The sequence below is a fragment of the Ceratotherium simum genome, chromosome 13, assembly GCF_057802395.1.
Source record: "Ceratotherium simum simum isolate JZ-2026a chromosome 13, ASM5780239v1, whole genome shotgun sequence".
NCBI classification, from domain to species: domain Eukaryota; kingdom Metazoa; phylum Chordata; class Mammalia; order Perissodactyla; family Rhinocerotidae; genus Ceratotherium; species Ceratotherium simum.
In genome coordinates, this window is record NC_141912.1 from 57085616 (window position 1) to 57100934 (window position 15319).

Consider the following 15319-nt stretch of genomic DNA (forward strand, 5'->3'; position numbering starts at 1 on the left):
TGTACTGTGGGTTAGAGTTTCACAGGGTAATCATCATACTATGATTTAATCCTCCACACGCAAATCAACCTGTGGATGTGGGTTTTAGCTCGCTTTATCATAAAGAAACAAAACTCACCTCACTTCTGAAAATTAAAATTGCATATATGCGTACAGCAGAATCCCACTTCAAATGAATAAATAAGCAACAAGCAGCTAAGGAATGGAGGAAGGAAAGAGGGAAGGCAAGAGAAAGAAAACCAGAAGGAATGTCCTCTGAGGAGTAGGATTATACATTTTGGATTTTTATATTACATATTTACATTATACATTCTAATTTTTTAAATCCTGAGTATGGATTACTTTTGTAATTTTAAAAAAAGGAGACAGTCTACAAAAAAAAAAATCCTCCCAAAAAAATAGCAATTCACTGGCAATTCTGCCATATTCTATTTGTGCTTGAAGGATTTACTTACTAGAAATTTAAAAAGGTCTTTAGAAAGTTAAAAGATTATCAATGATAAAAGGATTCCAGAGAAGTTTCTCTGATGGAATGTGGTATTACTTATTTTAACGATTACTGTCTTTTAAGAAAGCATAAAGCAGCATATTTAATATTAGTTCTAAATAATTTATCCATTGCTCAATAAATAAATTTATATTCTTAAACTTCCAAAAAGAAAGTTGAAAGTTGCTTAAAAACTCAACATTAATTCCATTGGGAAGATTATCTCTACGCAAAATGTAAATATAATCTTCCCTGTTGAAAAACATTTAAAACTGGCTTTCTTCTGGTTACAAATTTTATGCACTGATTTTAGTGAATTCCGTAAGTTTAGTTATTTCTAATTTTAAGGTTTATACTTTGAGATTAGAGAATTTAGACTAATTGGGGACATTTTCTCACCTATTGCATCCCTTTATACTTGATAGATAAGAAATCAAGATTTTGTGAGCAGGAGGTTATATAAAAATGTTAACAGTTATTATGTGATTTTTCTCTTTTCATACTTTTTGGTTTACAGTAGACATAATTAACACAATAAACGTTTCTTCATGTAGGGGCTCTGTTGAATAGAGTGGACAGTGCTCCCTCCCCTACAGTCATAATTGCCTTTCTCTTTGTGTTCTTTTGTCCCCATGCAAAGATGATAGAAGACATTGGGAAAGAAGGGGCAAGATGGTATCAGAGGTTGAAAAATGTCCTGATGTCAGAAAAGGCAGGCTATGTGGTTAGAACATAGGAAATACAGTCCACCTGAGTTAGGGCAGACAGAGAGTGAGACAGAAGGGAGGGGACATTTTCCTACTGACAGAAGTCACCCTGAGAGGCATCAAGGTGATAGGAAACCTGTGGCCAGTGTTGACATTTGCTTCCAGAGAAGGTCTAAGAAGAGGATCCAAGTCTCCAAATTTTTCTTGAAAATAGGTCATTCACTATATCCCCCTGTGAAGTATGAAACATAGTGGAACAGAAACTTGAACAAAATTAGTGTTCAGTAACTCATCAACAATTTTTAAGATGTCTCATTTTGTACTTATTTTGGTAAAGGAAGACAAGTTGGCTGTTGTTAAGGCATCCAGTCACGTCTGAATAAGACAACTTCCTCTCCTATTTTCTCAATTCCTCTCACAATAAATTGTAAGAGAGTGAGATATATAAAACAGCATATCAAGTAGAGTGACCTTTTCCCCCCACTGTAAATAATCTTTTGAGTATCAATTAATAAATTCTATGTAAATAGACTAGGAAATTAATCCATATGATGAATATGGAAAGACTGGTGCCCGCCAGCCAACAAGAACAGCTATCTTACTGTTAACTCAGATATTTTAATAGGAAACTAGAATGCCCAGAGAAATGCTACACGTTATATTGGCAACAGGAAATACTTTGTTTTTAAATATTTAACGTTGAGCGACACCTTCACATCGTGCCCTTAACACTTGACTACATGGCTTATACAAAGATATTTCTGGTTTGAAATGGACTCACCTACTTTAAAGCAGCGTTCTGATTTATAGATTGAAGAATAAAAGCTTGAAATTGCTTTCATGCTTATTTAATCATGTGGTTTTTTTTCTTAATGTCAAATGGCATTTAGATTATAAATGAATTCATTTATTCTACAAAAGGCTGTAGTCATGCTTTATGACAAATGTGGGATACTTTCATCTACATTTTTCTGATGGAATCATAACTTTTGAAAGAATGACAAATTTGAGAGAAGATCAAAGTAAAGATGCATTTCAAGTTAAAATATTTTATCAATCTTTTTTTTAGTCAATATTCGTCATATTGCTACAGAATAGAAATTATGTTAATCTGAGATTTTAGATTCTCTTTTCCATCAAATTCATTCAAAGTTGGGAATCACCATAGCATTTTGGAAAGTGTGTGGGTTATCAAACTTTGTTTTACATATTGGCTTTGTAATATATTAGCAGTGTGACATTGTTAAACTTCTGGACTTCAACTTCCTCTTCTGTAAAATGGGGTTAACTGTACTTCCTTTGCAAGCTTGCTGTAAGGATTACAGATGTTTCATGTAAGATTTTAGGTGAAAATTATAGTACCTTGCCTGGCAGGTATGCTCAGAAAACAAATGACCCCACTACTATTACTGTTATTATTATTAATACTATACTCTCACACTAAACAGAAATCATGTAATCAATTTTGTAAATTATCATGTAATTGGATATTTTCCATCATGTACTACATAATTTTTTTATTGATGTCATATTGGCTCATAACACTGTGTAAATTTCAGGTGTACATTATTATATTATGCAGTATAGACTGCATCATGTTCACCACCAATAGTCTAGTTTTTATCTATCACCATACATATAATACATAATTTTTTGCTGTAAAAAATTAAACCTTCCCATGGAAACTGCAAGAGTGGCAAATGGATGGAATTTTCGTTAACAGGCAGCTCCTTGATACTGGAACTGATACTTCATATTCAGCCAACTCAGATTACTGATCATTTCTCTCTGTTCCCTTTAAAAAAAAAAGACCATACAAACTTCTATATTATGTTAATCAAGAGACATAAAAGAGATAAAGAGATAGAGAGAGAATGCTATATGGGTAAAAGGGTTATATTTTTAAGGGGCATTTGTGGTTTCCAAAATACAAATTTACATATTTTTAAGAGAAGTACTAAAGGCACAAGAATAATATTTTAATAATATAGTTTAAAAAAACTATTTCCTGGGGCCGGCCTCGTGGCGCAAGCGGTTAAGTGCGCACACTCTGCTGTGGCGGCCCAGGGTTCGCCGGTTCGGATCCCGGGCGCGCACCGACACACCGCTTGTTGAGCCATGTTGTGGCGGCGTCCCATATAAAGCAGAGGAAGATGGGCATGGATGTTAGCCCAGGGCCTGTCTTCCTCAACAAAAAAAAAAGAAGGATTGGCAGATGTTAGCTCAGGGCCGATCTTCCTCACAAAAAATAAAAAAAATAAATAATAAATTTAAAAAAAAAAAGAACTTAAAAAAAAAAAACTATTTCCTTTAAAAGAAGTCATGAGAACCTTTAATAGGTCATTCTGTGCCAAATTTATTTAAAACCTGTTAGCGCTTCAATTGTTATTAAGCTAAATGGCCTTAGTTCCACTAGTACACTGAAAGCGAAAATTATCTAAATACTACACATAAGACCTACAAGCATTATTTGGTCTCTTAAATGGCATCAAATTGATTCTTGAGTATAGTAAATCTTTTTGTTGTACAAATATTAGGCACAAAAACTTTCTTACTTATTAACGTCTTTATTACTATTTAAAATACTTTGTTTAGTGCCCAAGCTAACTACCTTTCGTGTTTTGGTGAGTTCCCAGCTATCAAAGAATCATCAGTGTACCAAGAGTTACAGCATCATCTGAAAAAATGTATGGAGTGTGCACACGAATGACGTCAAAACTATTCTTAGCTGGAATGTACTGTAATTTAAAAACCTTAATTTTCCAGGCAAATTTGTATGATTTGCTCGAGGCGGATGTTCTCAGACATGAGAACGTTTGTACAGACAATGGCTCCAGAACTGGCAGGGTACCTCTTCCGTTGTCTTTGGGAGCCAGCACTTCGAAATTAATGAGAGCGCTCGTGATGACATGAGGGGATCCAAACTGGACCCTGCATCATTTTCTGATACCGACAAAAGAAAGCAACCCTGACAGGCAGATGTTCATTACTTAGGGCCACTCTCCGAACAGCTTTCACTCTATCAAAGGTTTCTGCTAAGAGGCCACTAACTCAGGGAAATTCTCATTCCCTGTTGCCAGAGAAGCCTACTGTATTCATTTCTGATTATTTTAAGAGTCAGGCAAGTTACGCAACAAGTGACTGCAATGCAGATATAATTATATTTTTTCTATACCTCAACTTGATTTCCATCCCAAGTCCCCATACTGCCAGATGGAGAAAAATAATCTCAGTCCATTCAGATTAAGTCTGGTCAGGCATTCCTCTGTCAGTTCAGGGATTTATTTTCTCCTTCTCTGTTTCCTGGGTGTTGGTGGCAGGAAGCAGCTATCTTCTCACCTTTCCACATTGTATCCATGGATCCATCTGCATCCTGGTCAGTGTGGGTCCATGCCGATGCTACTGCACCCTGCCCTGCCCTCCTGCGTAGGCGAATGCCTGCAGTTCTCTCTGCCACACCTGCTCCACTCTCGCCAGCATGGAGAAATATTCTATAGAAACCTTCTTCTACAGGACTGCACCTGGAACACACTGGTGTGGGGGACTCCATGAAGTTTGCTGCCTCCTCAGCCTCCACTTGAGACAAGGTCCCCTCTGTGTTCCAAACCTATCTGAGGCTTCTTTGGATAATTGATACAGTGCACAGAACCCATACTCAAGGCCACACTAGCATCTTACACCACTATCTTAGCTATTTCTGTCTCTGGAGCTCTCTTCTCATCCTGGACAATCTTTATCTTGTAGATGTATGGAGGCAGGTGGATGGGACACTTTTATTAATTAATTAATTTTTGAATGAGAGTCTTTTAAATCTACTGTTAACACATAAACTTTATGTCCAAAGTCCATCAGGCTCATGTTACTCAAAATGCAGGCTTTTTTTTTTTTTGGTGAGGGAGACTGGCCATGAGCTACCATCTGCTGCCAATCTTCCTCTTTTTACTGAGGAAGATTAGCCCTGAGCTAACATCTGTGCCCATCTTCCTCTATTTTGTATATCAGATGCCACCACAGCATGGCTTGATGAGTGGTGCCTAAGTCCATCCCGGGGCTCCGAACCTGCGAATCCCGGGCTCCAGAGCGGAGTGCGTGAACTTAGCCACTACGCCACCGGGCCGGCCCCCAAAATGCAGGCTTTTGAAACTCAGAATCCCCTTTCTCACAAATCATTGCTTTTGAGCTTTGAGAACTCTTTCTTTTAAACACAAAAGCCAAGAAGGTTCTCTTCTTTTTGGCACTGGGGTTTCTGCTGTGATAGCCTCGCCCCGAGTTAATACATTCAAAGATCTCGTCTGAATGGTAAGCAATCCACAGGGTTATAAAACAACAAAAACAGCTACAATAAAATAATTACAATGGACCCAAAACATATTGATTAAAATATCAAAATAGAAACAAACTGTGACTGGTTTCTCTATCATTGCTTTACAAGATCAAGCCTATTGTTTGCAAAGGATCGAAGGAAACAAATATGCAGGATACCTGACTTAGAGAGTAGCCCTGAACTAACATCTGTTGCCAATCTTCCTCTTTTTGTTTGAGGAAGATTGTCCCTGAGCTAACATCTGTGCCAATCCTCCTCTATTTTGTATGTGGGATGCCACCACAGCATGGCTTCATGAGCTATGCGTAGGTCCACACCTGGGATCTGAACCCACACACCCTGGGCCGCCGAAGTGGAGTGAACGAAATTAACCACTACGCCACAGGGCCAGCCCCAACAGTAACCTATTTTAAGAGTCAAATCAGATATGGAATGTTGCTAATAAATAAAATTTCAGAATTGCATTCTCCATAACTTTCAATCTTTGATTCTGCAGCTTAACAAAGGGCCTTGATTAGTTGAAGCACGTATGGTATTAAAGAATTATTTTAACAGTTTGAATCTTAGAAAAGCCATCTCAGATAAGAGGAGGTCAGTAATTGTAAATATCACTAAATGTGAGGTTTTCCCTGGTTCCTTGGGATGGTTTCTTTAGGAATAGCTCTCATTCCGTACTTCAAACCTAGAGTGCCTTCATTTTATTTTTCCCATAAAATCCGAACACTAACACAGCACTCAGGGACTAGTGTGACCTGACTCAGCCCACCTCTCCAGGCTTTGCTTTCGCTCGGTGCCTCCATGAATCTGGCCCTCAGGACTCAATGACTTGCTGTCCTCTCAAGCTCTTCCTGGACTCCACCAACTGACACAGCCTATTCCCTTCACCAGGTGGCGCTCCCTTCCTCGTCAAGGACAGGCTACCCTTTCATTCCAGTCCATCCTCAATGGTTGCCCCAGTCTCTGTCCCACCTCCAGGCATGAGGAATCTCTTGGCTCTCTCAGACTTCTCCTATGGCACTTCTTTAAGGCTATATTCATGTAGTAAGAACAGGGCCAGACCCAAAAGCAGAAAACTTGGGTTTTTAGCCCTCTTCAAACATCATGGCAAGGTAATTTCAATTCTCAGAGTGTCAGGTCAGTCTGCAGATCTCATAACTGCCCTGGCATTGTTTTCAGTCTGAGGTTTATTGGCTGAAGTTCTCAACTCCCCATGTGCAGAAATCAGGTCTCAGTTTCCAACAGTGCTTTGTACTCAGAAAACATTTGCTGAATCAAGTAGAACGGCAGATGAGAAACAAATTTAGTGATAAATCCAGTAAGATAAACGGGGAAAATAAGGGTAACGTTTAGTTATTTTATTTACACATTATCTCATTGACAGGGGCAGGCAAGAGGTTGGTTATGGGGTTCCCCTTCCCGTCCCCCCCATCTCAGCTGACAGTTGTGATTTCCTCCTCTTACATCTGCAAAGTAAAAGTTTTAATATTCTTTCTTTGTATAATTAAGGAGAGGTCATACACTGTAGTTCACAGCAAAGAAAAGGGTTGAAGATTAGCTACTAATTCATGTTTCTTTTGACCAGCTTCTGAATAAGCTCAGAGAGCCTTGCCAGGTAAATACCAAGTTAGATCACTTTATTTCAAAGAAGATAAAAACCCAGCTCTTTGACAACAATTTAAACTTTGTCAGTATTTCAACAAGTGGCATTTGGTGTTTCAGCTCACTGCCATAGCTTCTTGTTGGTAAAGATTACTCATCTATTTCAGAGAAGATCAAAAGTAAGCTTACCCCATCCTTCTTAGCCCATCGTGTCTGCTATTCAATTATGTGCTTTTTGCTTGTGAGTACCTGAAATAGTGAGAAAGAATAAAAAAAGAAAATTAAATATAACTCAACAGCATTTTGTGAAAGGCAAATATTTATAATTTTAATTAATGACAGACACATACTTCATAAAACTATTAGCATGCAACTCCAGCTGCAAAAACTGAACAGCAATATGCCTAAGCTGGTTAGCAGCAAAAAAGTAAACCAATCACATTGACAAAAGCCACCAGAAACAAAAAAACTGTATTTACAAGATTAACAGTTTTGGCATTCATCCCTACCATCAAGTCTTTCAGTTTCTTTTTTTCCATCAAAATTTAGCTTACGTCTGATGTTAGCAAGAGTTGCATTACTATTATTGTTAATTTTAGTTCTGTTTATTACCTTGAGGGTTATATATTGTAAAATAATTTTGATGCCTCTAGTTAATGTTATTAGTTGTTTTAATAACCTATAGACCTATTTGTTATGTTTTTGTAGGTTTACTTTTTTAACTATCAGGAACTTAATCACGGAGAATATTTAACATTACTGTTGCAAAATTACAGAGTTACTGTTAGTGTTACCTGTTTAACGTTTAGTCATCCTTTGAGTCCTGCGACATATTTCCTTAATAATCATCAGCCATCAAGTCTGATAGTCTCAAAAGAAATATCAGCCCTCTAAACTGCCTTCAAGGGCGGTGATATTTAGCACTGAAAATTACAAATAAAGTTTTTGAGGTTGAATAGCAACAACTGGCCAGTGACACTGATGATTTGTTTGTCAAAACAAATTGTTAGAAACTACGCAAATGAAGTCCACGCACTCCTTTGAGTGAAAACAATAAGGTGAATCTACGCAATGCTTACATGTTGGATGGGATATTTAATGTGCGGGGAAACTCAAAGGTTGAAGAACTAGGCATTTAGACAGTGGTAAGTGATAATCTTACCTCTTTATACTCCATTACTCTTTCTCACGAGAGACATGCTAATGCAAACAAGTCAATCAGAATTTGTGTTTAGCAAGATAAAGCTTAGAGGATAGTTTAAAATCCATTTATTATTCTAAATCCATTTTTTTCCATTAACATGTTATACATTAGTGTTTACTAACCATGATTCATGTAACAGTTTAGTTTGTTAACTTTTAAATTATTTAACAACCATAAGTTATTAATACATTTTTTAAAGTACTACACAAATATCTTAAAACAGGCTTGGGTTCATTTTTGTAATTTTTAAATAGAAAACATTTTAGGCATCTCTTGAAGAAGAAATAAAGCAGGCATTTAAAGCTAGAAAACAAGTAATTCCAAATTTAGTTTTTACAAAAGTTTTCAGCTTTATTGACAAATTATGGCAAACATATTTGACAAATTGTGGTTTCCTATTTAGAGAAGCTTACACATGGAACTTTATGTGTGTTTTTTTTCTTTTTTAACAAATACAGGTTAAAACACTGAACAAATTCAGTTAGCTACATACATACAGTAGCTGCTTGTTTTCAACCCCGTTAAAACAGCATTTAAAATTAAATTTACAAACTTAATATCGAACATCTTCATCTAACTAACAGATATTAAAAGACAGGTTAAAACATCTTATCTACAACTTTATTATCAGCTAGTTCAAAAATCATATTACAGTCTTTTAGCAACCCTAAACAAAGTTTTTGCTAGTTGATTGAGACTCAAAATCTGCTAACAGATTCATGCTCTTTCTTAAAAAAAGAAAAAAAAAAAAGATTACACACAACAATGAAAAACAACCAAGAAAATATCATCCTGCTGAATGGTTTATAGACAATGCTTGCCAATGTCTTTTTTAGTCCGTTTTGTAAAATAATACTAATGTCAATGTCACGCCAACAGTATAGGGGGAAATACAAGAAATATATAGGAGTAATCATGAGCAGTTATCCCTAGAATAGAAAAAAAAAGGACTATTACTTGTTTTGTTGCTGTTTATGTGGAGACCACAGGCTATGAACTGTCTTTGAGGTGAGGTCATGGTGAGGAGACCTTCAATATCTACCATAGGGGTGCTCCCTGTATCCCCCTCTGGCTGACCTTGGCGGTGGTGCCTTCAGGCTGGAGCGAGTTGTGGCCCATTCTTCTGGTGCTATGAACAAGAGAAAGATAGTAACATTCACGTGCCTTCACACTTATCAAAAACAGTCATTTAAGAAGCAATAGTCGACCAAGGAAAAGAGAATGAAAAATCTCAACTCTGATGGCTAAAGCCTTACTACCTTTTCCACATGGTGAGATCATCCATAAAAGTATATATTTCAAAATGCAGCCACTTGGGATTAAACTTGCAGGGCATTTTTCAAAGAAGAGCAAGTTAAAGTCCTTGGATAGCTCCACATTTATCACGTGTTAAATTTCAACGCCGCAAAATAGAAAGAGGAGTATTGGTGTAAACCACTCTTCATTTAATCCTTATACAGACTCCTCAAAGGAACTGGATATAGGAAACCAGTGGTTCTTAGCCCTTGATTAACTTGAGAAGCATCTGAGAATCTTAAAATGAAACAAAACAAAACCAAAAATGACTAATGCCTGTTCTTTCTCCCAAAGAGATGATTAGAACACACTAGAGGGTGGACCTAGGGTTTGGTGTTTTCCAAATGCTCCCCTAGATGATTCTTAGGTAGCCCAGGCTTGAGATCCATTGTGCTAAATTGTCCTAGACAAAGTTAGTGAGAGGTAAGCAGGATATGGAGTAGAGTAACTTTTAAGCAGCAAAATCAGTAAAGAAAAAAATTCTCATATCAATTTTCCCAAATAAACAACTTGGAAAACATGGGTATTAGTACACTAGGAAAGCTCCTCATTGACCTGTTATTCAGATTTCCAGTAACCTCAGTGTTTTGGAACCTAGCCAAAAAAACAAGAAACAAGGAATCAAGCTTCTGTTATTGTGGAAAATAGCTTTTGTAAAGACTATGTCCCCAGAAGAGGAATGCAGCCCTCCTTCAAAGGGCTGGGAACTTCATATTGGGTTTATGGTGACTTCTTATGTGATTCCATAAAGTAGGTTTTCTGGGTCTTTCAATCAGAATTCAGTTCTTCAGTAGAGAGCAGATTTCACGCATGGGGCGATGGTGGAAGGAAGCATGGACATATGAAAAGAGACACACTGACATTGACAGCTGATACAAAAGGTGGTGGTAATGGACATATCAAGTAGAAAATCACTGCAGACTAAAGCCAAGTGATGTAGGGCATATGCCCCTGGATAGTTCAAATGCCCCTAAGAATATCTTTGTACAATAGCTCAGAAAGATTCAGGAAAAACAATACGAAAAATTTCACTTGCAATTACTATACTATAAGGCAAGGGATAATGATGTACGATGTAGAAAAATGATCAGAAGTTTATCAACATAGGAAAAAATAGCATTTAAATGGGTAAATATTAGGTTTCTGAGGATATCCTTCATCAGGACATCTTTATTACAAATGATATCTGATGATAAATGAAAAACTCATCCCTTTCACTCTTTGAGGTATATACTTATATTTATTTTAATATGTGATAGAACATAAAATAGAAGTGAGAACCTAAATAAGTATGAGAAATGTTACCTTTGCTCAGAATACAGATCTATGTGGATCGGGGTTGGCAAACCGTGGCTTGTGAGCCCAATTTGGCCAGCTGCCTGTTTTTGTAAATATAGCTTTACTAGAACGCAGGCATGTTTATTTATTAACATATTGTCTATGGCTGCTTTCACTCTTCAAAGGCAGATTGAGTACCTGTGACAGAGACCACACTGCCTGAAGAGCCTAAAATATCGACACTCTGGGCTGTCACAGCACAGGTTTACAGACCCTGTCCTAGATCCTGCCGTCTCTTTTGGTGGGGGATTTTGGATGTTGGTCCTTCTGATGTGATCTCTTGAGGACAGGAATTTACACCCGAGCTGCCAGAATTTTTCAACATAGTTTGCAGAAGAAGTCTATGTATCTACTTGATTGGAATTAAATAAAACTTTCTTTGATGTACTAGAAGGAAAAATGGATTTTGCTTGCCAGCTTGAGAGGGCCTTCTCAGCCTTATGAAATATGAGTTTTACACTTTGTCTATGAATAATCAAGAGCATGTCAATGTCCTTGTCCTCTGGTAGTAAAATCTACCCCACTTCAGTATTGTTTTTAACAAGGGGAATGTACCACTTTTTGCTTCGTTTGTTCTAGAGTGTTAGATATCCCTGGGTTGCAGATTATGGGGATCAGGAGCTGAGATAATATAGGTTTTAAGTTTTCCCAGGGAATGGAAGTCCTGGGTCCTTTCTCAGATGCTGAATATTCCTGGTGGGTTCTGCAAAACAGTGAAACTACCATGAGCAGAGTGACAGTAATACCTGCCACATTTACCCTCAGATTTGTCAGAACTTTTAAACTGGCATAATCTTGGGGACTTGCCACAGAGCAAATAAGTGTTTAATAAGAACTCGTTGACTTGGTTTTACTTGACTTTAAAGCTCAGGGCAGCTAGTTCACGGGCTAAAGCCTTTCATTCCCCTACTGGTGGCAAACATTAAAATGGGGAGTGTCACTGTTCACTGCTGTATCCCCAGTGCCTGGAAAAAATACAGGGCCTAGAGGGGCTGGATGCCATGAACGATTCCATGAATGAAAGGATGAATGAACGAATAAATGTACAAATTATGAGGCAGAAAGAGCTTCCAATGACAACCTTAAAAATAGCAACAATTCAGCTGAAGAAATTTGACATTAATTTAAAAGTTCTATAACTAGAAATTTCATATATTCGTTATAGAATTAAAGTCAGACTTCTTACTCAAAAGGGTTAGTTTGCTAAGTACCAAAAATATTTCACTACTGCATTCAATGAAACAATCATAATGGAATCCCATTACAAAAATGTGTAAAAACATTATGTTTCATTGCACAAAAATGCACTCTTTTACAATTTGTTGCGTGTATGTGAATTAATATTATGTTTTTGCTCCTTGCTGAAGGCTAGGAAAACAGGAAATAGTGTTAGTCTACAACAATTGTAACCAGAAAGGCAGCCAAAATGAATTCCTACCCAAGTGAAAGTGAGTTTTAGGTTTTCTAAGATTCCTTACCATTAACAGAAGAAATCAAGGATTTATTTCACTTAATTCATGTTTTCAGTAATAATAATGAATCAAAATCAGGAAAGGTATTATTTCTATTTGTGCCAAATTTCCTTGGTCTATATTTTTCCTAATATCAGAATGTTTATATATATCCACACGTGTACACTTATCATATGATAATACAAGCCAGCTTCTCTTAGTGAAGTTATGTTCTTAATGCTGTGGACTGGAGAGCACTGACTCAATGAATGTTCTTCCTTTGTCAGCATACAGTGTGTCACTGAGCCTTATATGGTCAGCCAATCCCCTTATTGCTCTCCAGAAGCTCTTGGATTTCTTCCCCGTAAGTATCAGAGATAGAAGTGATTCTTAGGAATCCAAAGGGATTCTAACTTGAGTTCACCATGGAACCATGCACGTGGAAAAGACCCAAACACAGGAAGACAAATCTTTATAAGGTCTTCATGATGGGAATTCTCTAAAATTTGAAGTTATAAAGGCCCGGGAATAGACTTCAAATGTATCTGTCTTTTAGGGGTTCTACTATTCAGCAGGCAAGGTGGATTTAAAATATTTTAGGGCTTCATACAAATTTTGGAGTCCTGGCCAATTATTTCTATTCCCATGATGTGGTCTAGAATGTCATTTAAAAAGTCATTGAAGACAATGAAATTTAGAGATAATCTTTCTTTGTCCTTTTGGAAAACGAAAAAGGAAGTAAGATGCTCTCAATATCAGGATCATTGTCATATGAGAAGCACTAGCTAGACTATGATTGAGCAGATAAATAACAAATTATTCCTCAGAGAAGATGCAAAATAACTGTCTGCCAAGTTGAAATTATTGGAATGGTTTACAGAATTGGGGATCTGGAAATAGCAAATGAGGTTATGAGAAACAGAGCTTAAGTGACTTGATCAAATTCCTTCAATTTCTGGGCTTCCAAATTCAGATTTTAATGTACCACATAGTATATGCAAGAAGAAGGGAAGGGCGCAAAAAAGCATTCATTAAGTAAATTTTTCTTTACTGAAGATCTCTTAAGTGCCAGTCACTGTACTAAGCCTTGCATATGAGGATACTTTAAGGAGTCTTAAGGAGATCACAGGACAAAACTAACATGAAATTTCATAGATTATAACAGTTATAATTGATATTTGAAGAGAATGCTGGAGAAAGCCTAGAGGAGGGAGCTACTAACTTCCATCATTCAACTGAACTTGGATTGGGCTCTAACATTTAATCATCTCAAAGAAGTAATTTTCTGAGCAAACATACAGTGTAACTAAGAATTCAGGTACTGTTTAACCTATTTCAGAGAACTCACTTTCTTTAAAGACTTTCCCATATTAATTATTTTGCATCATCTGGCCTTGTTTCTTAAACTGGAGTCTAAGATCTATGAGAGGAGAGACTTTCTACAGTGGCAGACATGTAGTAAGAACACCATAAATATTTGTAAGCTACGTATAAATAAATGATGTTACTAATTAAAAAAAAGAATTTTAAAATCAAGTATGCAAATAAGTAAAAACAGGATCCTTATTCTAAAACACATTGTTAGCAGTTAGGTTATAGTGTTGCATATATTTGAAATATATCAATATTTCTTTAAAAGTTCTTCTACCTCTGGTTTTTAAACTCAGCCTGATTTTTTACCCAGTTGAGTCAAGTTTTACAGAATTCCGTAGAGTGTATCTCCATTACATGCTAATAAGTATCATTGAGGAACACTTTACTGTGATCAAGGGGTGTAAATGAGCCAGGTAACTCTTCTTGCGCATTGAATGTTACTCTAATGAGCTTCAAAAGCTTCTGCATCTCAAATACTCTGCTTCAGCAGAATCAGACCTATTAAGTGGTATGCATTTCTCAATGTGCTCTCATTCCTGCCGTGGGACCAGGTACTTTGGGGAGCACTCAGAGTGGGAAAGAAAAATCTGGATGATTTTTAAGGTTGCAAAACCGTGTTCTCTGGTTGTTCCAGAGATACTGTGAACATGGAGGCTCTTGGGAGGAAAAAGTGAAGTATAGGAACAAGGCACCCGTTTATGAAAAGTCAGCATTATTTAAGAACCTGGAAAGTAAACTTTTAATGTTTATCTTTCTGGAAGTAGGCTTACAGCACCTTCAGAGTAGATTAATTTTAGAGATCAATTTGGAAAGGATATAGGATATCACAGAGATTATTGAGGGCATGGCTCTTAGGTTCACACTTTGCTGGACATACATGGCTAGCTGTTTATATTTCTGAAATCTGAAAAAGAATCTAAAAAAAAATTTTTTTTTTAAATAGACTACAACAAAAACAGACAGCTCATGCTATTCATTTTTGGTACACTGTAAATCGATATGGAAAAACCACAACTGAAGTAGGAAACCTAAACTAATCTCTGTTATTCAAGCTGCTAGTGGCTTTGGTTTGCCAGTCATATACGAGCATTACAACAAGGTAGATTTAAATTCACCCTGGCTCTGAGCCACTCAGTTTATTGGTCTCACTTAATTTCTGATCTTGCAGAGGAATATCATTCTATTTAAAAGCACCTTTCAAATACATACTTACATGTTGTTTTATGGCTATTTATTCCCAAAGATAATTTGTATTGTTGTTATTGTTGTAACTCACTATAATAATAACATCATTTTTCTTTAATTTTTAAACACCTAATCCTATTAAAAAAATGAAGATACTCACTACCATCACACCTTCTAAGAGTCAAAGACTGTGCTGGGCATTTTATATACATTATTAGCAGATACTCACAATTTTCCTGCAAGATAGGTGCTAATGTTCCCCTTTTTTAAAGATGAGAAAGCTATAGCTCAGAAAGTTTAGTTGTTGGGAAGGCTTGGAATTTTTATCTATAACTATCTCAGTATCTTTCCATC

General features: G+C 36.6%; 1 protein-coding gene across 5 annotated transcripts in view; it reads right to left on the reverse strand.

The window, feature by feature from the left end:
- The window catches only part of KHDRBS2 (KH RNA binding domain containing, signal transduction associated 2), a 564075-nt gene that overhangs the window by 36437 nt on the left and 512319 nt on the right, over nucleotides 1-15319 (reverse strand). For 2 of the 5 annotated variants that reach the window (XR_015554170.1, XR_015554169.1), the window contains exons 9-11: nucleotides 9279-9450; nucleotides 7912-8040; nucleotides 7307-7366 (exon numbers count right to left, since the gene is read on the reverse strand). Coding sequence is in view for 2 of the 5 variants with exons in the window: in XM_004423992.3 (XP_004424049.1) it covers nucleotides 9353-9450 (98 nt within the window). In the remaining 3 variants the exon portion in view is untranslated. Of the gene's footprint in view, nucleotides 1-7306; nucleotides 7367-7911; nucleotides 8041-8533; nucleotides 9451-15319 lie in introns of those variants that run through there. The other 3 variants (XR_015554171.1, XM_087438765.1, XM_004423992.3) reach the window with 3 other exon arrangements.